The sequence below is a fragment of the Pan paniscus genome, chromosome 1 (assembly GCF_029289425.2).
Source record: "Pan paniscus chromosome 1, NHGRI_mPanPan1-v2.0_pri, whole genome shotgun sequence".
Taxonomy (NCBI): domain Eukaryota; kingdom Metazoa; phylum Chordata; class Mammalia; order Primates; family Hominidae; genus Pan; species Pan paniscus.
Genome location: NC_073249.2, coordinates 155183058 through 155207377, shown reverse-complemented (window position 1 = coordinate 155207377; position 24320 = coordinate 155183058). Strand labels below are relative to the sequence as shown.

Here is a 24320-nt window from a genome sequence, read left to right as displayed (position 1 = left end):
TTTTACAGCTCAGAACTTACATTTTTCCTCAGTAAATTAAAATGATGCCTTTTGAAACATACTTTGGAAATTGTATCCAGCATCTTAGTTGTTTAAGTCCAAAGTGGTTTTCTGGGTATCTAACATATTATACCTCAAAAGGAAAAATCTCCCTCAGGTTTAATTTTTTTTAACTTCTCAAGATAAATACTTAATTTGATAGCATTCTTTCATTTTTTCATAATAAAAGACTATTAAAATTATAAATTTGCCTCTGAGTACAGCTTTCCTTCACTCTGGGTTGTTTTGATATTCAGTGAATTTGCTTTTCCTATTTCTAAACTACCCCCACCAAAAGTTACTTAGGATTTTTTTTTTTTTTTTTTTAATTTTCAGGGGTTTGGGATCTTATTTTTGTGTTTTGAGGATTTAAACTTTTATTATTAAATTTGAGTAAGAAATTATGACTCTTACAATTTCTGCTTTGGAAGATGTATTGAGTTCTTTGTGGTTTGGTAGATAAACAATGTAAAAATTCTGTAGATGAACAATGTTTACTCTCTGAGGATACAAGATTTAAAATGCGGGGCCGAGTGCAGTGGCTCATGCCTGTAATTCCAGTACTTTGGGAGGCCGAGGCGGGCAGATCACGAGGTCAGGAGATCGAGACAATCCTGGCTAACACGGTGAAACCCTGTCTCTATTAAAAATACAAAAAATTAGCCGGGCGTGGTGGTGGGCGCCTGTAGTCCCAGCTACTGGGGAGGCTGAGGTAGGAGAATGGCGTGAACCCGGGAGGGCGGAGCTTGCAGTGAGCCCAGATCGCGCCACTGCACTCCAGCCTGGGTGACACAGCAAGACTCCATCTCAAAAAAAAAAATTATAACGCATATTAATTAAATATTACTAATATTATTAAAATTATTTTATCATTCTTTTCCTACGTAATCTTGCAAAGGATAAGGGTTTTTAATTAAAATTTTCTTTAAGCGTTTGTACATTTGTATATATTTTTAACGTCTTTCTAAGAAGACTTTATATAAACACACACAACACATACTAACGTATGTTTGTGTGTATGTATGTATCTATTTTTGTGTGCGTGTGTGTGTGTGCGTGCGTGCACATTCTATATTATTTCATCTATAAATGTTTACTGGTATGGATTGTTAGGGAAGAAACTTCAGTTTCCCTGACCTCATAATTCTATATGTAGAGTCTCTTTCGAGAATAATCTCCCTGCCCTGTGTGGCCATTCCAATGAGAGGAAGACGAAGTATCAGAAAGTTAAATTGGAAGAGGAAATTAGGAATGCTGCTTGGTGCTTTCCTTGTTTAGAACCATCCTTCTCAGGAGGTACCTACATTGATTCCTCTCCATTCTCCCGGTAATATGGTTGGCTTTCAATTTGTCATATTCCTGCTTCTATCTTTCAGTTGGTTATAAACTCATGAGGGAAGATTACTAGGCTTTGTACTGTGTTCTCTCAAACTTCACAATTTAAAAAAATATCTTTTAACCTGTTTTCATTTATTTTGAATTGCTTAAATACATCTTTATTAATTCTTTAAGGTATTTTTTCTTCATTTTGCTTTAGGTTTGTCTTACACAAGCAATATATCATTGTTTATTATATCGGTATATAATAAATACCAATGTATTAAAGCACAAACCCAGTAATTTTTCCCTTTAGTGTTCAATTAATCGTGTTAGTCTGTTACATTACTGATGTTTTTCATTTACTTTTCTCTTTTTGTGCGTGTTTCAATTTTTATACTTCATGGATTTCTCTTCCCATTTGGCTACAAGTAAAAAGACTTCTGTTCATGTTTCCTGCATTCATTTACAATAGGGTTTACTTTTAGCATTTAGTGATATTATTCATGTTTCCTGCATTATCAAATTCAATAATTAATTGACATTACTTTTTTTTTTGAGATAGAGTTTCACTCTTTTTGCCCAGGCTGGAGTGCAATGGCATGATCTTGGCTCACTGCAAACTCCGCCTCCTGGGTTCAAGCGATTCGCCTGCCTTAGCCGTCCCAGTAGCTGGGATTACAGGCATGCACCACCACACCTGGCTACTTTTGTATTTTTAGTAAAGATGGGGTTTCACCATATTGGCCAGGCTGCTCTTGAACTCCTGACTTTGTTCTCTGTCCGCATTGGCTTTCCAAAGTGCTGGGATTACAGGCATGAGCCACCGCAGGCCGAGGTTACTTTTCTTTAGCAAATGAAAGATAACATAGAGCGTGCTTTCATTGCCTCTCCACGTGTGTACTCCACTTCCCCCTTCCTCCCCACACCAAATTTATCTTTCTCTCCATTCTTCTATTCACCTAAATCTGTCTATTACTGGTGTTTTAAAAAGTATAATCTTGGATTTCATATCCAGATCGTTGGTATTCAATTTCTAAATTTATATTATATAAACGTGAATTAAATACTTTTTTGAAGAAACTTATGAAATCTTGTTTATGCCAATTTTTTTGGCATCGCGACGGAGCTCAGCTGGTTTCAAAAACTATTGTCAGAAAAGTTTATGTCAGAGGTTAATGGCCAGATGCTATTTTAAATCCAGTTGTGTTTCTGAGCAAAATCATAGGTAGCCTCAAAGGCATGAGACTCATAGACTTTTTTTTTCACTATGACTCACAAAATTTGCAAACAGAAATTTGGTAGGCTATACTTCATATAGGAGGAAAGAAAAATCCATTATCTCTCTACTCTTCTCAGGAAGCTTTTTATCATTGCTTTCAGGCAAAAATTTTGAAGTAAGATGTGATGCAAAATTTTTTATTGAATTCAGTATATTTGGCCCTATATTCTTGACTGTAGTAGTCAGAGGAGGCTGAACTTTGGGAACAAATAGACTCAAACATACAATGAGGCAACAAAGAAAGTTTGGTTCCCACTCACCTAAAAGCCCATAATAATTTAGTTCAGTGAAAGGTGGGGAGTGAAAGGGGGTAGGGGTAGGGATATTCTGCTGCACAGAATCATTCAGGGGCTCACACAAGGGCAGCTTTGTTATCTTCAACATGTAGCTTTCAAGGTCATCCTGAAAGCTAATGGGTTAGTATTCCCATTAACTAGAAAGGAAAATAAGCATAGCAGAGCATGCGTGGGAAGTTTTATAGGCCTTGCCTGGAAGTGGCCCATGTCACTTCTGCTTACATTTCTTGCACTAGAACTCAGTCACAGGGCCAAAGCTAACCCCAAACCAGGCTAGACAATGTAGTCCAAGCAGTAGGCGCAGGAAGAAGATGAAAACAGTATTCGATAAATTACCTTTACCCCATTGAATAATCTAGAAAATTCTATCAGGACACTGAACTATTAGTCAGAATTACACAACTTGACTCCTAAAGAATTCACAAATCATCAGCTGTTCTCAGTACAGAACAATTCATGAGAGACTGCATCCTCAAGTGAATTACATGGAGCTTCAAAGTCCTTTTGACATCCACAGGGAAAAACAGAAGGGTTTGCAAACCCAATATGCTCACAAAGATGAAACAGCATTAACAAATGTAGCATTTCTGAACTTCAGCTAATTACTGATATACTTCCCTCCATCCTATTATGTAAATGTACACTAGCTGGTTATACTAAATGAGGAAAACACTCTCAACATCTGTTCTAGGATACAGAACACTTACTTGTTTAGACTAGGTCAAAGTATGATTTATTGCAGAAAAATTAATATGCATTAGGCTACTATGTCTCATATTACTTAAAAATGTATATGTTTTATCTAAATTGCTAACTTAAACCTTTAAACAACTGGGGAGGAGGCTTAAGATATTTTGTCTTTATAATTGCCACCAAACTGCTTTTAAGTTATCGGTAGACTGAATATATATGCTTCTCAAGGCATTAAGAGTAGAGTAGTGAATCTTATAAACATGGAACACACCCACAGTGCCCTAAATAAAATTTTGTTATCTTTCATTTTATCTATGAAATACATAAGCGTTTAATGCCCCTGGCACAGTGGGCATTTTGTTTTGTTTTTATTTGTTTGTTTTTTGCACTGCTGTTAGCTTTTCTGTGTAGCAGCAAGCAGGCTGACTGCATGATGCTGGGATTTCATTATATTCACTATTAAACAAAAGCTCTTATTTCAGACAGTATGTGAACAAACCTATTCTGAGTGCAGCATCGTTCTAAAGGATTATTTATTGTAATTGTTTTCTCTATTCACTGGGAATCCTAACTTTCGTGGTTCTGCACTTTATTTCAGTGTCAGCCATTCTGACAGCTAGCACCTGTGCACATTCTGGTTATTGAAATAGTTTCTTTTCATACACAGTGATCCCCTCTTCTCATCCTGCAGAGTTTACTATCTTTCTAAAAGTCTCCCTAGTTTACACAGTTTGTTGAGAATAATTAGAATCCTTTTTCAATTTACGTGAAAGCAGGCTAGTATAGTGAAAGCAGCCTCAGACCTAGAATTAGGATTTTAAGGTTTCATTCTTAGCCCTTCCATGAATTCCATGAATTAATTTCCAAAGCTACCTAAATTCAAATACATACATCTATAAGATGAAGAAATTTGGCAATTTTATGAACATTTTTCAACTGTAGAATTCTAGGTGTGCATATTTTATATTTATTTATTTATTCTATCAACATACATTGATTACCAGTTACTGTGCTAGGTACTGGGAATAATAATATGCACTAAGCTATCTCATGTCTTAACTCAGTTAATCCTCATGCTCTCACTTTATATTGAAGAAACTGGCATACACAAAGTTTAATGACTTGACCAAGTCTACATGGTCGTAAGTGACCCAGGTTGGATTTAAAGGCAGGGTGCCCAGCTACAGAGCCTGACTTCGTAGCCACTGTGTTACATTGCCTGGAAAACTAAGGTGAACTGGAGGAGTTTCCCTTTTCATAGATATATATATATATATATATATATATATATATATATATATATACACACACACACACACATATAGATTATATATATGAGATATATATATATAAAAGATATATAAAAGATATATATATAAAAGATATATAAAAGATATATATATAAAAGATATATATATATAAGATGTATATATATCTTTTTTTTTTTTTTTTGAGACAGAGTCTTGCTCTGTCGCTCCGAGCTGGAGTGCAATGGCACATTCTTGGCTCACTGCAACCTCTCCCTCCCAGGTTCAAGTTTCTCCTGCCTCAACCTCCCAAGTAGCTGGGATTACAGGGGCACGCCACCATGCCCAACTAATTTTTGTATCTTTAGTAGAGACGGAGTTTCGCCATGTTGGCCAGGCTGGTCTCGAACTCCTAACCTGAGGTGATCCACCTTCCTTGGCCTCCCAAGAGTTTCCCTTTTTAAAGAGTTCACAGGCTACAGAGGAAGGTTGACATGTAAACAAAATGCTACTTTCTGATACTATTGATATACAAAATCATTGGCCTTGCAGCAGTCATTCTTGTTGTTTTAAATGTATTATGACAAAGCTCACAACCAATCTTTAAGGTGTTTATAATTGTCTCCAGTTTTTTTATATAGGAAAGCTGAGCCTCTGAGAAATTAGCTAATTTCCCCAGTATCCCATAGTTTATAAGTGACTGAGCTAAGATTAAAACTCACATCTGATTCCAAATCCCATTTTTGTCATCCTCTGTCACACTCCATTGCATAAACAGAATTTCTCCTTTAAGGTTCTCTGAAATTTACGTCTTTATTACTGTACTTATTCTTCACATGAATTACATTTTAAAGGATGAAAAGTTTGCCCAGATTTGCCAACAATGCATAATAGAACTAAATTATCATCCTTATTAATTTCTCAAAGAATTCACAAAGCAAAAGTCTGAGATTATCCAGAATCATTTGACTGAAGCCAAACAGTGGCTTTATACCTTTGCTCCCTGCCTGTTAGGAGGTGAATTCATGCAGTCTCTATAAAACTTAAATAACTATCAGAAAAACATCAGAATGTCAGGAGTAGGTGGTACCAGAGAGTGATTCCCTCATTTTCTAAATGGGGAGATTGAGACCTAGATTTAAGTCTTTTGCCCAAAGTTGTATAATTAGTTAAGTAACTGAATTAAAAACAGAATTCGCATCTTCTGCCTTTCTCTTCTGTTTTATTTTCATTATCCTGTAATATCTAAACGCAAAATTTTATCACCTAGTAAATTTTGAAAAAGCAGTTATGCTCATTGATTTATAGGTAAATATAGACTGAATAATTCAGTATATTTGGTGAGTGATTATTTGGCAATCCATATATTTAAAATGTTTCCAAGGTGACTGAATAAAATTCATTATTAATCTTCATTATACAGATGTCTTTCAAAAGTTGGTTTAGTATCACTATACATCTGAGTAGAAATAAGAGGAAAGAGAGGAGAGGAAACGAATAATATGGCAGTCACAAATAAATTAACATTAAATAAATGTAATATAATAAATATAATTAAATAAATGTAATGTAAATTAATTAACATTAAATAAATGTAAGTAAAATAACAGTAAATATCATTAACAGATATTTAACGTTATTTTAACATTTATCATTTAACAGATAGAGAGAATAAATAAATAAGAAAGAAATGAGTGAAGACAAGCTAGCAAGCTTGAATGTACCAAGGATGTTTCCCCACAATTTGGATGCTTTTGTCCCAAATTTATGTGCCATAATTCTTGTACATACTGCTATTATTTATACTATTTCTACCATACTCTGCCCCTAATCATTCCACTTCTCTCCCTTCACACACATATACACATACACAAAACACACAAACATGTGCATTGTCAGACATAAGCATATTTGGCAATTCCTCTGAAGTTTAATAATGATGCTATGGCAAAGACCCAAGGGGATTAATTCAGTATTGTTCATTCTATAAACGGCTCTCACATATTGGTTTAAAAGAATTCAATCCATAAATTATCTTGCTTCATGTACTGAAGCAAAACTTTTTTTTCTAGAAGCACTAGGAAACATGCTGAAAAAGCTGGATTTAGATAAATACAGGTTATAAACTATATGTTTGTACTGACTAAAGTAATGTTTGAAACTTCTACATCATTTTGAAGAGTATATTTAGCAAAATGCACCCTGCGATGATTTTCAGGGTTTGGTCCTTTGGCTGCTTATTAGAACATGAATCTAGAGGAATACACCATCACAAATGCACACATATAAGTTATATAACACACACACACACACATACCCACATATATATGGAGAGGGAGAGAGAGAGAGAGAGAGAGAGAGAGAGAGAGAGAGATTGAGATTTGCCGTTGTTTGTTCTTTCCTGACTTTGACTTTATCACTTTTCTTCCGTTTGGCGTGGAGTCATTTTCAACCCAGAGTATTTTACCCTGTTAGAAATTGCTTTCTTACTGCTAGCTCATAGTCAAACTCTATTATTCCTATTACTTCATGTATATTTTTTGAAGTGATGATTGCCAACCTAAAAACAACTACAAAAAAAATAAACACAGGCTCCCATCTAGCAAACATTTTGCTCCTGTATTAAAGGAAAGAAATTGTTTTATTTTTCACTTTTAGGAAAAGGAGAAATAATAAAAATATGCATATTTCATTACTACAGAAGCATGTTGATGTTCCGTGAACAAAAGGCAAAAGATCACTCATAGACCCTTAACACTAAATCCTCTTAACAAAGATAAGTGCATGGGAGAATACACTTCAGTTAAACTGGATATCAGACTCATTAAGTAAAAATAGTCTTGGCACACTAGTCATTAATTGAACTGTATGTCTAACATTTAAAACAAAGGTCCAATTATGTCTCCCTCAATAGAAAAATTCATGTATTCTTTAACTGCATGTTTAATAACAGTATTACTTCAACTGAGGGATTATAGAAATCACAGAATTAAATGTTAACTTTTTACACCTTGAAAGTCCCAAGGTGAATAAAAAAGGTTTAATTCTTAGTTTTTTTTCAATTTTGTTGTATTAAGAAAAGAAGTATTTTACTTATTTTTTGGGTGATTATTGATGTTTCTAATATTTAATGTTCAGTACTTTTAGGAAGTTTCCTTCATATTTCTTAGCTCCTCATATCTCTTTTGGTTGGCATTGTTCTCACTATTATCGTTTTAATCTCTTCTCTTACTCTTGCCATGAAAAAAACAGAAATCTTCCAAGTATTCTTTGTGAATGTAAACTATAAAAGTATTTAAATTCATTTGATTAATATTCAGATAACCTCTGAGCAGTTCTAGCATCTCAAATTTATTCTTTTTTCATTATGAAACACTGGATCTAAGTATGCCTATGGAAATTCACTAACTCTCACCTCATCCAGTCCTGCTTCACTCCACAATGCTTAACCTTCTTTTCTGTTTGGTGTCTTGATCTGACCCAGCCCATTGTACCCTGACTAAACAGACAATATTCTGTCCCATAACTCTTATGAAGCTAAGCAAATGATGTTTCTTCTGTCTGGAAGATCTTTCTTTCTTTTTTTTTTTTTTTAATTTTAGAAATCTGTCGAATTCAATTTAATCCTTTAAACTCCATCAGGGCTAAGGCCTATTAGAAGCTTTCAGTGAAACCCCAAGGCTGAGTTTGGTGTATATCTTATATCTTTGCACAGCACCTTACGATTGGTTTATCAAAGCACTTGTCACACTGTATTAAAACTATGGGTTTCTTTTATTTTTCTCCTTTCCTGGATAATGAGTTTTGAAAAACAGTAGCCCAGGCTGTAGCACCTTGATTCTCTTATAGTAAGCAGTAAGTAAATAACTAAGTGAATATATAAATGTAGATGTACCAAAGTGTATCATCATTAGAGATGTTATAGGAACTAATACTTTATTTAAAAGACAACTATATGCCTTTTTATCCCCTGAGTTGTTCCAAATAAGTGTTAATTAGCTTAAAAAGAAACATAAAATACAGAAGAGTATCCTAAATTACAAGCAGATATGAAAGATGAAGTAAATGAAAAGTAAAGTTAGGGGCATAAAATGGATCCAGAAATAAAACACTAAGGTGATGCCTATGAATTCAAATAACTCTGTTTTCTTCTAGTCCCATGATAGTGCCTTTGCCCTACTCAAACTTTGAACACCGAGATTTTCCCTTTATTCAAGGTGATGGCCATTTGTGATCTGCAATTTCTTCTAGTCTTAAGTTTGACATATTGCCTAAATTGCCCAAGGCTTTGGAGAAAACTTTAGGAATAGCTTTAAAAAACTGGTCATTTCCCTAGAAGCCTCCTCCTCTTACTCCCCAGTGGCTTCTCATTTCAAGCTTCCTTATAATTGTACTAAGTTATACTAATTGGAACATTCAATTCCACATGTTTGGAGCTAGTTATATTGGAAGATAACGTGAATATTTGCATAAATGAATATGTAGCAGATGCAAAATAATGCACAAATATGTGCCTGTAACTTATTGGATAAAAAGCTTACTTCACATCACACCCAAAAATGACTTTCCTATTTATTTGATCATAGGAAGAATTAATCAATTCTATTTTACTGAAAACCTGTGTACAAAATAATTTCTGATACCAAATAAAATGGTCAATATTTAGATCTGACTTTCATGAGTAAAAATTGAAATAATGTCTAGAGCTCTTTTCACCTTAGTCTGGTTGGCTCTTTGTTTTTTTCCAATTAGCAGCTCTTTTTACTCACATCTGTTTTGTTCTTCAAAATCAGGGCAATTATTAAATGTTTTAATATCTCTGCATCTCAATTTTCTTATCTATAAAAAATGTAATTAGTGCTGCTTCTCTCTGAGTAAAAACAGTATGCAAATTTCAGGTTATCTTTATTGAATCCACCTGGATATTTGGGGAGAAAAAAACAGTATTAGAAGTATATTAGTCAATACACCATCTACTAATTTTCCTGGGGAAAAAAAAATTAATTGTGAGGCAAACCTAATATCTTTTCTCTATTTTGCCTAGTAGAATGATTCACCTGGAGGACTCTAAACTGTTTAACCCTTTATTTATTCAACAGCTATTTTTGGACACCTTTTTATGGACCAGGTACTATTCTAAGTAACAGGAACACATCAGTACATCAGTGTACAAAGGACAGCAAAATCCTTTTCCACATAGAGCTGACATTCTGGAGTCAGTTCACTTACATTCACATATATGTATATATTTATAACATTTATAAATTTACAAATATATATAAATAGGGTATTATTGCCCTGAATTTACAGAAGTGAAAACTGAGAGTCAGAGAAGTAAAGTACCTCACCCAAGGTTTCAAAGGCCCAGTAAATTATGGACCAGTAAGTTATCTGTTAATACTTATAGTAAATTATATCTGACCACAAGGCCCACATTTCCAAAACTGGCACTCTTAACTGGAAGAATACATACAAATGGAGTGGAGAACAGATGGCCTCTGTCACAAGATTAGGGAACCCCATTCATTTTACTATTATTAGTAACCTTCATATTAAAGGGGTAGGTCTTCCACTCCTTGCTGATTTCTTATCCCTGGGATTCTGCTTTCTTACACAAATCTATATTACTTGATTCATCACACTTTCTAAATTTTTCAAATTCTATATTTGACTTCTAATAAATCAGCTTTTTGATTTTCACTGTGATCTTCCCTTTTCTAACCAGATTTTTCCTGTGTCCTGTTTTTTTGTTTTGTTTTTCAATTCACTTGAATCCATGGGCTGAGACTCATTCATTCTTTCATTTTGTAATTTACAATAACAACTATGAACCTAGTGTCCACAAGGCTTCTGCTAAGAACAGAACATGAATGCAAATAAAATGGGGAATCTGTCCAAGTCTACATTCACTAGCTCCCTTTGGCTTAATCAAATGTCTCAATTTTTTTTTCTCGTGTGTGTGTGTGTGTGTGTGTGTGTGTGTGTGTGTTTGTGTGTGTCACAAGGTTTAATTATGATAATTTTCATGACCCCTTTTCATTATTTTAATTTTTTAAAAAGTGGACAAGAAATACATGCATACACAAACACATAAGGAAAAAGTTACGAATAAGGACTTGGAGAATAAACACCTAAGATCCCCCTACTTAGAAATAACCCATTGCATTAATGCTTAAAAATTTCTTTCTATCTACAGTAAGGCTTTCTGTGAATAACTCAAAATGAACTGATTTATTCAACCAACCAACTAGCTCTATCTGTATAGTCAATTATATAGTCAATTATATCAATTACCTCAACAAAGTGCTAGGTAATTAAATTGAATAGAAATCCACAGTGACAGGTATGATGTTATTTATTGTATATGTATATTTTCTATATATAGTGAACGTGGAAGGTGTATTAGAGAAATAATAAAACATTAAACATTTCTAAATGTCAGGGAACCTAAATCTTCTCAAATTGACTTACCACATAACTGAATCTACCAGAGCTTATGAAAATGTATTATATTTCATCTTGAACCCCATTTGGGGAAAGGGACAAAGTTTCTCTTCAAATTATAACTCATGAAGCTACTGTAATTCTATGCGCACAATCAATATTGATTAATAAAGATGAAAGGAAGGGCCGTCTTGAACCTGGCATGATACTGTCTTTAGGGAATCTTCAGGTTATCAGGGGATGTGCAATTCCATGCTGGTAACGTAGACCACTGTGCTCAATTTTGGGCTTTGACAAACTAAACTTTTTTCAGTAGGCTTTGGCTAATTTCCTCTGGGAAATCAGCTCAGCAAAATCTAGAAGTAGCTCTCAATTTTTGACTTTAAAGGGCCAAGTTCACAAAATTAACACTTTGCAAACCTTTCATAACAAGAAACATTTTCAGACATACTCACTCACAATCACATCTCCTTCACACCTGAGATATCAGTTATATATGTGTGGCATCAGTATTAAACACAATTAGTACTAAACAAAACCAGTATTAAACAGTTTTTCATGGAACATTTGGAAAAGGATGAATTATCACAGGTATGACTCAGGGAGAAGCAAATGGCAAAACTGATTGTTTAAATCATTTGAAAATCCTGTTGGGTCTATTTTCTTAATATGAGACAAGTTAATATTATGTCTGCAGCAATATGTCGACTTATAACTGTGCTTATCTACTTGAAATTTATTCTTAAAAAAGGTAGCCTCTGTCATGATTTAAAAAGCACTTCCCTACTGTTTTAAAATTTTCTCCCTTTTTCCTACTGTTTTCCCTCTTAAGTTAAAGTGATTAACAAAGTCTTATTCTCTACCTATTCTAGAGTGTCTGACACCCTGACAAAGCCACTAAAACACCTTTGTTAGCCTGACAGAATGTCTTCAGGCTCTACCTCAAATGTTCCAGCTCCCATCTTGTGTTAGAAGAGAATTCTGCATGGGTCTTTCACATTTCTGCACACTTTGTAAGCAGAGACACTGACAGCTTTTGTTCCTATCTTTTCAGTCTTGGAAGAAAGAAGTAGTTCTCCCTATGGAGTGAAGGGCAGATTTGTTTACAATCCAGTTTAATAAAGATAATTTCCCTCTCTATGGCAAAGGGCAGGTTTGTTTGCTGCCATTATATATTTTTTTTTAAAAAGAGTTTTCTAAAGATCAGGATGCTTCAACTATGACATAAACCCACTATGTACAGTTGTCACCTAGCCCTCATCTTATCACCTTGTAGTAACTGGGTCTTAAGGAACTGATGCAAGAAAATGACAACACTCTGACTACTTCTATTGCTATGAGTAATACATTGCCTTTTGTCTTTGTCCACTGTATCCATGAAACTGCTGTAGACTCTTCAGCGTTCCTGGTATCTTTTTTACCCAGTTTCTGTTCTTTTGCTTTATGGATAGACTCTCTTCTATCTATTTAGTTCCCTACTCAAGTTTCTGCCTCCTTAAGTTGACTTTCTCGGTCTAAATTTCCTGCTTGACTAGGGAAAAGAGAATCCGATTAAATAAGTGGCAACAAACTAAAGTCAGAAGAATAAAAAGTGTTAATTGAAGAACAATTGTGGCTTGTATATGGAGTATAGGTTCCATGCAAATCTGTACAGCAGCTGGGTTTTCAATTTCATCCCTATCAGAGATATCGTTTTAAAGACCTATTGGGTCTTGGAGTTTAAGAGGATTGCTGGGCTGGGTGCCTTGTTTATTTGATAGATTTTACTCTGCTTTTTCATTTCTTAGTGCTCACTGCTAAAAATATTCTTTCCTTAGTAGAAATATGTCTCTCTTCCCTCCCCTCCACTTCCCAAGCCCTCAACCCTCCAACAATAAAATCAGTATACACATATTCAGAAAAGTATGGCTAGTGATAAATGATCAGGAATTTTTACTTGTTTGTTACCTCTTATTTCAGAGAGTTCCAGAGGGATGAGCAGTAGCTCTCTGCAATAAGAGTCCTGAGAATCAGTGGGAACCTCTTAAAATTCAGGTTTCCAGGCCATACACTCCCAACCCCAAGGATTCTGATTCAGCATGGCTGATGTGGGTCCCAGGAGTTTTCCATTTTTAATGAGTTTCTTTGGCGATTTTACTACAATTTGTTTGCAGAACACTCCATGAGAAATCCTGCTCCAAAAACTGCCTCCTGACTTGGTATCATGCACATTTGTGCAGTATAATAGAGACAGTTCAACCCTAAGTATATAGATTAGTCACTGACAAATGTTAGTTGATGACAGTGATTTGCTCTGGTATACAGCTCAACTGTTAGAAGTGTTTTGAAAGTTATTTTTTGGCCCATGAGACTGAAAGACTCATATTAATATGAAACAACTGCTGATTAGCTTTAACATTTCTGGATATATTTGGAACAATTTCTTCTGATCTGCGGCATAATACCACGTGCACATTATTAGCAAGGACCATATATAGAAAGACAAGTAAGTAGAATTTTAAAAATGAAAACTATAGTTTGTAAATACTTTGGGTAAAATACAATTATCCCAAAGGTATTTTATTGGAAGAAGTTAAACAGTATGAACATTTTTTAGATAAAGACTTAGGGGAGATTTTTGAAAAGTAAAAACGATTGTAGTCATTGCTGTTGAGATCATAAGACATATAATAGGATGTTACTGGAAAATCATCTTATATCAGTGTGGTAGGAGCATTGAGGAAAAGTGTGTAACATACTAGCATTGACGGTTCTGCAGGTATCCAATTTATATTCTAACTTCTTAACAACAATGCTTATGGAAAAATTCTTTCTTCACTTTCTTTTTCCCAAATGAAATAGAAATAAGTCACCCAACTAACAGAAGCATCACACTTCAGCTCTTTTCTTTGAGTACAGACGAGTATACTTCATTTTCATCAGGCTTGATTGGGAGTTACGCACTTAAATTTAGTGTTAGTGCACTTCAGGTAAAGCTCATGAGGAAAACACCAGCATATGGCTACAGTGCTTTTGAGGTAAGGACACCACAGTTTAGAATGCCAGGGATTAGGAGAGTATTAAACACATTTCACTCCACACATCAGACTGAATTATTGTGGGTTTACTTGGGACAATTGTTGTTACATTAACCAATTTAACCAACATTTCAACATCCACACGTCTTCAGTGTTAGTAGGTGATTTTTACCAATAGACAACCTCTTAAAAACAGCAACATAAATTTCAGTCAGAATTTTTCAAGGTGTTTTATCTTTTCTCAGAACTTATCTTGATAAAAGGTGATGACACTTACAGTTGACAACAACTTTTACTTTCCTCACATCTGGGAATGACACATCATTTTCCGCACTGCATTCATATTCCCCAGCCTGGTCCCTTGTAATTCCATAAATGTCCAAATATTGTCCATTTTCAAATGGTTTTGCTATAAAAAAGAATACAGCATGTTTAATTGTAGCTGCCTGAGGCTTCATTCAAGTAAAACAACAATTTCATGTCTTCCTACAAGATATTGCTGACAAAACAATTACAAATGAAACTGGGGAATTATTAAACCTTTTGTTCTTCTATGTTCAGAGGAAAACTCAGAGAAAAAGCAGAAGCAGAACGAGGTATATTATAACAACTATTTCCCCAGAACAGGATATACATGTGTTCTTTTTAATTGATTGTGGTCTCCTAACCTCTTCACACATCAAATAGACTCTGCACATTTCTGTAATTGAGTTCAACAACCTCTGAGCAGTGTAGATGAAATTCACTAATATGACTTGGTACATATTGACTTTTCTATCATGTGAGCTAGAAACTTGACACTTAACCTAACTAAATGTTACTTTTCTTTTGGGGGAAATCTACCCTTATTCAAGGATTCAAGTCAGATGTCTTGAAAAAAGTATAGAGATATATTTAACCATTGCTGTATTTTGGTTTCCAAAATTATTAATGCTGCCAAGAAAGGTACAGTGTACATGCTATATACAACTCACGCAATAAATCTTGGAAAAAATCATTATGACTCTCTAAGGGTTAAGTTTTCATAAAAGCAAACTAAATTATCTTTATTTTTAAATTTGCATGGGAAAACATTCTATGTGACAAAAAATAGCAGCAGAATAGAAATATAAAGATGTAATAACAGAAGAAAGACTGCCCCCAAATGAATGAGATTTGAGAAAATAAAGGCTTCTTCTTTTAATAATGGAATTTTTGTTTATTTGAAAGCATTGAGTCATTGAGCAGGATCCTAATTATCAGAAGTGTGGCAAAGGTACAATAAGCCTTTGTGAATTTCAAGAGAGGAGACCCTTCTACCTCTTTGCACAGGCCTTGAAAAAAATCACATTCCAGTGCGTATCAAAGGGAATTATGGAATGAAGCAATGCTTCCATTAAATTGTTTGTTTTCAAAAGTCAATATTATTTCTATCTTCCCCTTTCTATCTTGTCAAAACCACTGTAATGGTATAGAAGTTGGAGAATTAGTAAGAATGTTCCATTTTAATGAAACAAACAAAATAAATTTTAGTTATGGCCCTCCAAATCTAAAGTCCATCCCAATAATTTTCCCCCAATGTTCCCCCATGCACTTCTGTGTCTGGGCCTTTATTAACTGTGGCATGGTCTGCCCTCCAGATAACTATGAGTTTGCTAATTGAAACCTTCAGTGTTTAGAATATATATGATTAAGTCGTATTTCCATTTATCTATCTAATCCTAGTTGTACAGAAGGGAAATGTAAAACTTCTGAAGTGGTAGTTGGCTCTTTTAGTCTTATTTTCACTATTATAACGAAGATACTCTAGGCTTAAATGTGTCTGTAAAACCTACTGAAATATATATAAAGAAACCAAAACACTTCACTTCCAAGAATTTTTAAAATATAACTTAAATTATAAAGAGTAAGGATGGTATTAAATATAAATTAAAGTATGAGGAACATTAATATACTACATCAGGTACTGATGTGAAGACATGAGATTTGGAGGGGTCAGGGGCAGAATAATATGGTATGGCTTTGCCCCAACCCGAATCTCAACTTGAATTGTATCTCCCAGAATTCTCACTTGCTGTGGGAGGGACCTAGGGGGTAATTAAATCATGGGGGCTGGTCTTTCCATGCTAGTCTTATAATAGTGAATAAGTCTCATGAGATCTGATGGGTTTATCAGGGGTTTCTGCTTTTGCTTCCTCCTCTTTTTTCTCTTCCCGCCATCATTTCGCCTCCCACCATTTTTCTGAGGCAGCCTCAGCCATGTGGAACTATATGTCCAATTAAACCTCTTTTTCTTCTCAGTCTCAGGTATGTCTTTATCAGCAGTGTGAAAGCAAACTAATATAACAACATAATAGAAAATTCAGAAAATTTGACATTTCATTAGAGAAGGTAGATTAATTTTTTTTGTTTAGCCAATGATTGATCATGTCATAAATAAAAATATTTACCTTTTTAAATTTTTATTATTATGTGTAAGGAACCATATGCTCTCTTAAATTCTACAGTTAACCTTAAACTTATGAGGTAAATTCCATTACATAGAATAAGATTATGATAGTTAAAGAGATTAAATATCTTGCTAACGAGCCCAGTGACACATATGAAACCCAGAACTAACTTAAAAACCTACATGCCTGATTTGTATACGACTGACAGACTACATTAATTCTCTCATTTGTGAATGGTTACTTAGCTCACTAAACTAAATTAAAACATGTATGTGTCATTCTTAGAACTATACAGCACTATATAAATGTTAATTTAATCTCTGAAAGATGCTATTTGTACTTATATCAGTTGTCTATGGCTGCCATAACAAATTACCACAAATTTACTGCTTAAAACCAGTAAATTAACCACGTCAATTTAATATCTGAAAAATTCTATTGGTACTTGTATTAGTATTTTATTGCTGCCATAACAAATTACCACAACTTTACTGACTTAAAACCATGCAAATTTATTTCCTTATAGTTCTTTAGGTCAGAAATCCAGCAGAAGCCTATGGTAACCAGAATAATAGGCCCCCCAAAGTTATTCACATCCTATTCACTAAAGTGATTAGCTTATATGACAATAGGAACATTGCAGATGTGAATAATGTTAAGGACCTTGAGATAAGGAGAGTTCTGGGAGGGACAATACTAATTGCATGAATTCGTAAAAGTAGAAGAGGTAGATAGAAGAGTGAGTCAAAGAGATGAAAAATGATAAAGGCTCTACCAATCATTGTTGATTTTGAATATGGAGGAAGTAGAGCATGAGCCAAGAAAAGCTGTGGCCTCTGGAAACTAAAATGTCCCTCAGCTGACAAAAAAAAATTAATTATCCTTTATAACCTCCAAAAAGGGACACAGCCTATCAACACCTTGCTTTGAGTCTGATGAGACCAGCGCTGAGCTTCTGACATACAGAATTGAAGGATAATAAATTTTTGCTCTTTTTAGCCACTAAGTTTGTGGTAATTGGTTATAGCAACAGTATAAAATTAATACAGCGTCTCACTGGATTAAAATCAATGTGTCAGAGGTTCAGGATTCTTTTCTGGAGATCTGTTTCATTGTTTTTCAGGTTGTAGGGAGAATTAAGTTTCCTGCTGTTGCAGCAGTGAAGTCTTCATTTTCTTGGTGGCTGTTAGCTTACAGCCATTTCCAGCTTTTAGAGGCTACAAGCATTCCCTGACTCATATTCCCCTTTCTCCATTTTCCAAACCAGCAAATGTTGGGTCAAGTCTTTATCCCACTTTGAATCTCTACTGCCTCTACTACAGTCTCAACTCTCTGACCACTCTACTGTTTTCTTCTTTCACTTTTAAGGATTCATGTGATTAAACTGAGCCCACCTGCCTAATCTAAAGTAATTTCCTCATCTCTAGCTCCTAACCTTAATCACATCTGCAAAGTGTCTTTTACCATGTAAGGTAACATGCTCATATATTCCACAGACTAGGGCATGGACATCTTTGGAAGCCATTATTCTGCATGGTTTTCTATCAATTTTCCTTAGATTTTGCAGTTCTACTTGCATATACAAATTTTAATTTAATTATAATATTTTTCAAAGGCAATAGGTAAAGAAAGGCACGTGGTATAATTTATAAATTGCTGAAGTTATTAATCTCTCTGAATAATACAAATGAAGTTCAGAAAAATAAATTTAATGAAGACATTCATTTTGAAGAAAAAAAATTTCATGACACTATACCACAAATCTATCAAGTAATGTAAGTCTGAGAAGTGTTGTTAGAGCACAGAAATAATGGAGTTTATGGAGCAATAAGAGGGGGTATATGAGTAGATGAAATTATGGAAGTCATCTACTGAAATGATTCTAACAGGTTTCAAAAGCAAATAAAAGTAACTAGTAAGAAAAACCTCAAGCTTTTGATTTTTTTGGTTACATATTTGTAATAATCCAGCAGAGAGCACTGAAGGAAAATTTTTAAATCAACTCAAAATCAATTGTTTCTTTTCTTCCTGCCTTCTTACCTACCTTTTCTTCCATTTATACATTCATTCAACGGATATTAATCGTGACAAGACCTCTGACCAGTGAATAAGATTGTTTCCCTTTCAAAGTTTATTGGGAAACAAAAGTATGAGTGGACAATTTCAATAAAGTATGATAACTACTACATTTGGGGTAAATATAGGGTGTTATGCTGTCATAATATCACTGTCATAACTTAAAGGAAGATTTCTGAACATTTGGTTATGCCAGAACAGTAATTTCATAGGAGTAGGTAGAAGTGACTCTGGAGCTATAAAGAGAAGTTATAGCCTAGAAGGCCTTGTATTCCATGTAAAGAATTTGGATTATAAATTGAGGAATTATTAGAATAATGTAAGTTAAAAAGTATTAGAATATTTTAAAGCATCACATTTCTAAATATTACATATTTTTAAATATTACATTTTAAAAGATAACTCTGGCATTCAGATTGCTATTATATTTAGGAACAATGGCCAGACTTACCTTCTTGTCATAAACCACTAAAGAATGAGCAAAACTTATTTAAAAAAAAAAAAAACACTTTCAGACATTGGACAGTAAGAAGCACAGAACTTTGATCTCTAATGGAAGAGAAGTAAACACAGTGACCTCCACAATTAATATTCATGGCTTTCAATCTCATGCAATTTTCAGGCATCAAGCTCACAGAGGTGGAAACTAGAGCCCAGTGGTCTTGCATTGTCAAGGAAAGAGAGATTGGAATTCAGGTAGACCAAGGGGATGGAAGTAGTGGTGCAGGTTTTAAAGAGAAGGAGCTCATATAGACAAAAAGCTACAGAAATCTACATGTGTTTTCTTGTCATTGCTGAGTACAAGGCTGTACTTGCATAGGCAAAAAATCCCGTAAATCTGAAGAAAAAACAAACAACTGGGCATCTGTAAGATAGACAATATCTAGAGCTCAGACAAGGTAAAGAGACATTGATCTTTCATCAACAAGAATATAATCACCAGAGACTGATGGAGATTCCAAAGGGCTAATGCCTTAGTTGTATGGCTGAAAAAAGCCAGAATAAAGACTCTTTTTGGCCTATCCTTTAAAGCTTAATAACAAGGTTTAATGGACCAAAATAATTTGCAGGTGATACAGGAGCCTGTTTAAAAAAAAATCCAACACTCTTTAAGGGAACAAAACAAAATCTAAACACTTAACAATATAATGTCCAATATCCAATTTTAAAAATGACTAAACATTTAAAGAAACAGAAATCTCTGAACTATAACTAGTGGAAAAACAGTCAATAGAAAGAGACCTAGAAATGAAAAAAAAAATGGAAATAAGAGAAAAAAAGTTAAATACAGTTGGCTATAATTATGTTGAAGTCTTTACAAAAAATAAATGTAATGAAGAAACAAATGGCAGATAGAAAAAAAATGACACAACGTTATTTACACAGCAACACAAAATATATGAAATTAACTATTAATTGGAAGAAATTAACAGTGTATTAAACACCAAAGAAAAAAATATTGTTAACTTGAAGGCAGAGCAAGAGTACATAACATTGCCAAATTGAAGCAGAGAGAGAAAAATACTAAAAACCAAACAAGCAAATAAAAATACAGAGCCTCGATGATATATGGAATAATAAAATATTGTCATATATAAATATTGGGGGTCCCATAAAGGGGACAGAAAAAATATATTAAGAAATAAAGGTTGAATGGTTTCTGAATTTGATGCATACAATAAAATAGCAAATATAAGAGGTTAATCATGTCAAAGAAAAGTAGACGAAGAAATAAAAATCATACAAAAGAATATCATAATTAAATTGCTAAAAACCAGAGGAAAAGAGAAAATCTAAAAAGGAACCAGAGATAAAATACACATTTTACACTAAACTGAAATAAGAACTATTGCAGACTTCTTGTTGAAAACTATGCAAGCCAAGAGAAAATAGAATCTCTCTCTCTCTCTGTCACACACACACACACACACACACACACACACAAGATTTAAAATCAATTTTGTAAGCTTTGACCTTAAGAAGTTGGAAAAGAAAGAACAAATAAAAGCTAAAGTAAATAGAGCTATGGAAATAGTAAAGATGATAAATTATTAAAATTGAAGATGAATAGTCAACAGTAAAACTCAATGAAAGCAAAAGCTAGTTCTTTAAAAGATCACTAAAATGGATAAATCTTAACCAGACTAATAAAGAACAAAAAGAGATGACACAAGTTACCAATTATCAGAAGTGAAGGATAAAAATAGTACACCTCCAAGAAAAATTAAGTAGCTATTAAGCTAATATTAAGACAAACTACTTGTCAATTAATTTAAAGGTTTAGATTAAGTGTACAAATTTTTTGAAAAATAGAAATTTATATATTAATTTAGAAAAAGTAAAAAATCTGAATATTTAGTATATGTAATTGCAAGAAATTGACTTTGTAATTAAAAGATCACTCACAGAGAAAACTTCAAGATCATATCTCTATTAAACCTTTAAGAAATAAATAATACCAAACCTACACAAATTCTTTCTGAAAATGGAGTGGGTTAATGCTCCAGTTCATTTTATGTCACTATTATTACCCTAATATCAGGACAGAAAATATCAAAAGAAAAAATAATACTTCCTAAGAACATTGACACAAAAATCCCTTAACAAATTTTTGGTATACCAATCTAGGGATATATTAATATGATAATACACCATGATCAAGTACAGTTTATTCCAAGGTTGAAAAGATGATTGTGTTACCAAAAAAAAATTAAACAATATGAATCACTACATTAACAACAATAACAATATATGGGTATATTAACATGCAGATAATTCATTGAAAAATTCAACATTTACTCAATATTTTAATTTTTTTCATAAAAATTGGGATTGAGGAGAATTATCTCAACCTGCCAAAGACTTCTATGAAAAATAACAGCTGACCTCATGCTTAATGATGAAATGATGTTTTCTTACTAATATGAGGATGAAGGCAAGGTTATCTACTCTAACCTATATCTCATACTTTATACATAAATTAACTCAATATGCATCATTGACTTAAATGTGATTCATACTACCATAAATACGATTTAGAAGGAAACAAAGAAGAAAATCTTTGTGACTCTGGGTTGAGCTAAAGGTGTTTAGATATTACACAGAAAGCAAAACTATATAAGAATATACTAATAAGTGGATTTCATCAACATTTTATAAAAACAAAAACTTTTGCTTTGGAAAAGACACTATTAATTACATAAAAGGAAGGAAACATTTTTAAACCACATATTAAAGAACATGTGTCCAGAATGTATAACAAATTTTGAAAGTCAGTAAAAACATACAACCCAATTAAGAAATGGGCCAGGCCTGGCGTGGTGGTGGGCGCCTGCAGTCCCAGCTACTCAGGAGGCTGAGGCGGGAGAATGGCGCGAACCCAGGAGGCAGAGCTTGCAACGAGCTGAGACCGCGCCACTGCACTCCAGCCTGGGCGACAGAGTGAGACTCAGTAAAAAGAAAAGAAAGAAAATAAAATAAAAGAAGAGAAAAGAAAAGCAAAGGAAAGAAAGGAAAAGAAAAGAAAAGAGAGGAAGGAGAAAGAAAAAAAGAAAGAAGGAAGGAAGAGAGGAAGGAAGGAAGGAAGGAAGGAAGGAAGGAAAGGAAGGAAGGAAGCAAGGAAGGAAGGAGCCAGAAGGCAAGAGCAGACCAAGACGGCAGAATAGAAAGCTCCAGGCATCATTCCCCCAACAAGGACATCAAGTTAATAACTACCTACACAGAAGAAAAACACTTTCATAAGAACCAAAATTCAGGTGAGTACTCACAGTACCTGGTTTTAACTTCATATTGCTGAAAGAAGTACTGAAGAGATTTTTAAAATAACAGTCCTAAATCACCAATGCCAGCCACCCCCTTCCCCAACTCTCCGGACGCTGCTGTGCGGTGCACAGAGCATCTTTGGACACTGGGGGAGGGAGACCACAACAGCTGTGAGGCATTAAACTCAGTGCTGTCTTGTTAGAGCAGAAAGGAAAACCAGATCAAACTCAGCTGATGCTCATCCACAGAAGGAGGATTTAAACCAGCCCTAGCCAGAGGGGAATTGCCAGTCCAAGTGGTTTGAATTTGAGTGCCTGCAGACCCCATGACTAAGGGCCAAAATGCTTTCAGTCTCTAAATAAACTTGAAAGGCAGTCTATGCCATAAGGACTGCAACTCTTAGGTGAGTCCTAGGGAAGAACTAGGCCCAGACACAGTGGACTGGGAGGCACGCAATATACTGAGATACCAGTTGGGGCAGCCAAGAGAATGCGGGCATCCCCATTCCCCTAACCCCAGGCTGCCACAGTTGCTGCTCCAAAAAAAAAAAACAAAACAAAAACAAACAAACAAAAAAAAACAAAAAAAACCCTTCTTTCTGCTTGAGGAGAAGAGAATAAAGAGTGGAGAGGACTTTGTCTTGCACCTTGAATACCAGCTCAGCAACAGCAGAATAGGGCATGGATCAGACTCAAAAGGCCCCCATTCCAGGCCCTAGCTTCCAGATGACATTTCTAGACACACCCTGTGTCAGAAGGAAACCCACTGCCTTAAAGGAAAGGACCCAATCCTGCCAGCATTCATCACCTGCTAACTAAGGAACATTGGGCCTTGAATAACCAGCAACGATACCCAGGTACTACATTGAGGGTCTTGGTGAGCTTCTGAGATTTGCTGGATTCAAGTGAGACTCAGTACATTACCAGCTGATGATTGTGGGACACTGGGGGAGGGAGACCACAACAGCTGTGAGGCATTAAACTCAGTGCTGTCTTGTTAGAGCAGGAAGGAAAACGAGATCAAACTCAGCTGATGTCCATCTGAAGAAGGAGGATTTAAACCAGCCCTAGCCAGAGGGGAATTGCCAATCCAAGTGGTTTGATTGAGAGTGCTTGAGAAAAGCAAAGGAAAAAAGTTAAGGGGTCTTTGTTTTGCACCTTGGGTCCCTACACTGCCACAGGGGTTGGAGCATCAAGTGGGCTCTTGGGCTCTCTGATTCTAGGAGCTGACTCCTGGGTGGCATTTCTGGACCTGCCCTGGGCCAGAGGGGAGCCCACTGCCCTCAATGGTGAGTTCCAGGTCAGGCAGCATTCACACAAGCTGACCTAAGATACTTTAGGTCTTAAGGGGACATCAGTGGTAGGCTGAGAGTGCTCCTCATGGCCAAGGTTGGTGGTGGCTACAGGGTGAGGCTTCTCTGCCTTTGGAAAGGGGAGGGAAGAGTGGGAAGAACTGTGTCTTTCAGTTTGAGTGCCAGCTTAGCCAGAATACAATAGAAGATCAGGTATACTTCTAAGGTTTCTGACTCTAGTCCCTGACTCTCAGATGGCAGTTCTGGACCCACCCAGGGCCTGGGGGACCTCACCATCCTGAAAGAAAGGACATGGGCTGGCTGGCTTTTCTGCTTGCGGACTATAGAGCCCCAGGGCTGTGAGTGAACACAGGCGGTAGCCAGAGAGTCATTACAGCAGGCCTGGGGAGAAACCCAGAGCTATATT

At 35.0% G+C, this 24320-nt stretch overlaps 1 protein-coding gene across 4 annotated transcripts in view; it reads right to left on the bottom strand.

The window, feature by feature from the left end:
- NEGR1 (neuronal growth regulator 1) overlaps window positions 1-24320 on the bottom strand; it is an 886690-nt gene that overhangs the window by 281558 nt on the left and 580812 nt on the right. For 2 of the 4 annotated variants that reach the window (XM_003830589.5, XM_034967545.3), the window contains exon 4: window positions 14613-14744. The exons of the other annotated variants lie outside the window; for them this stretch is intronic. In XM_003830589.5, coding sequence (XP_003830637.1) covers window positions 14613-14744 — 132 coding nt within the window. The remainder of the gene's footprint in view (window positions 1-14612; window positions 14745-24320) is intronic. 4 annotated transcript variants of the gene reach the window in all.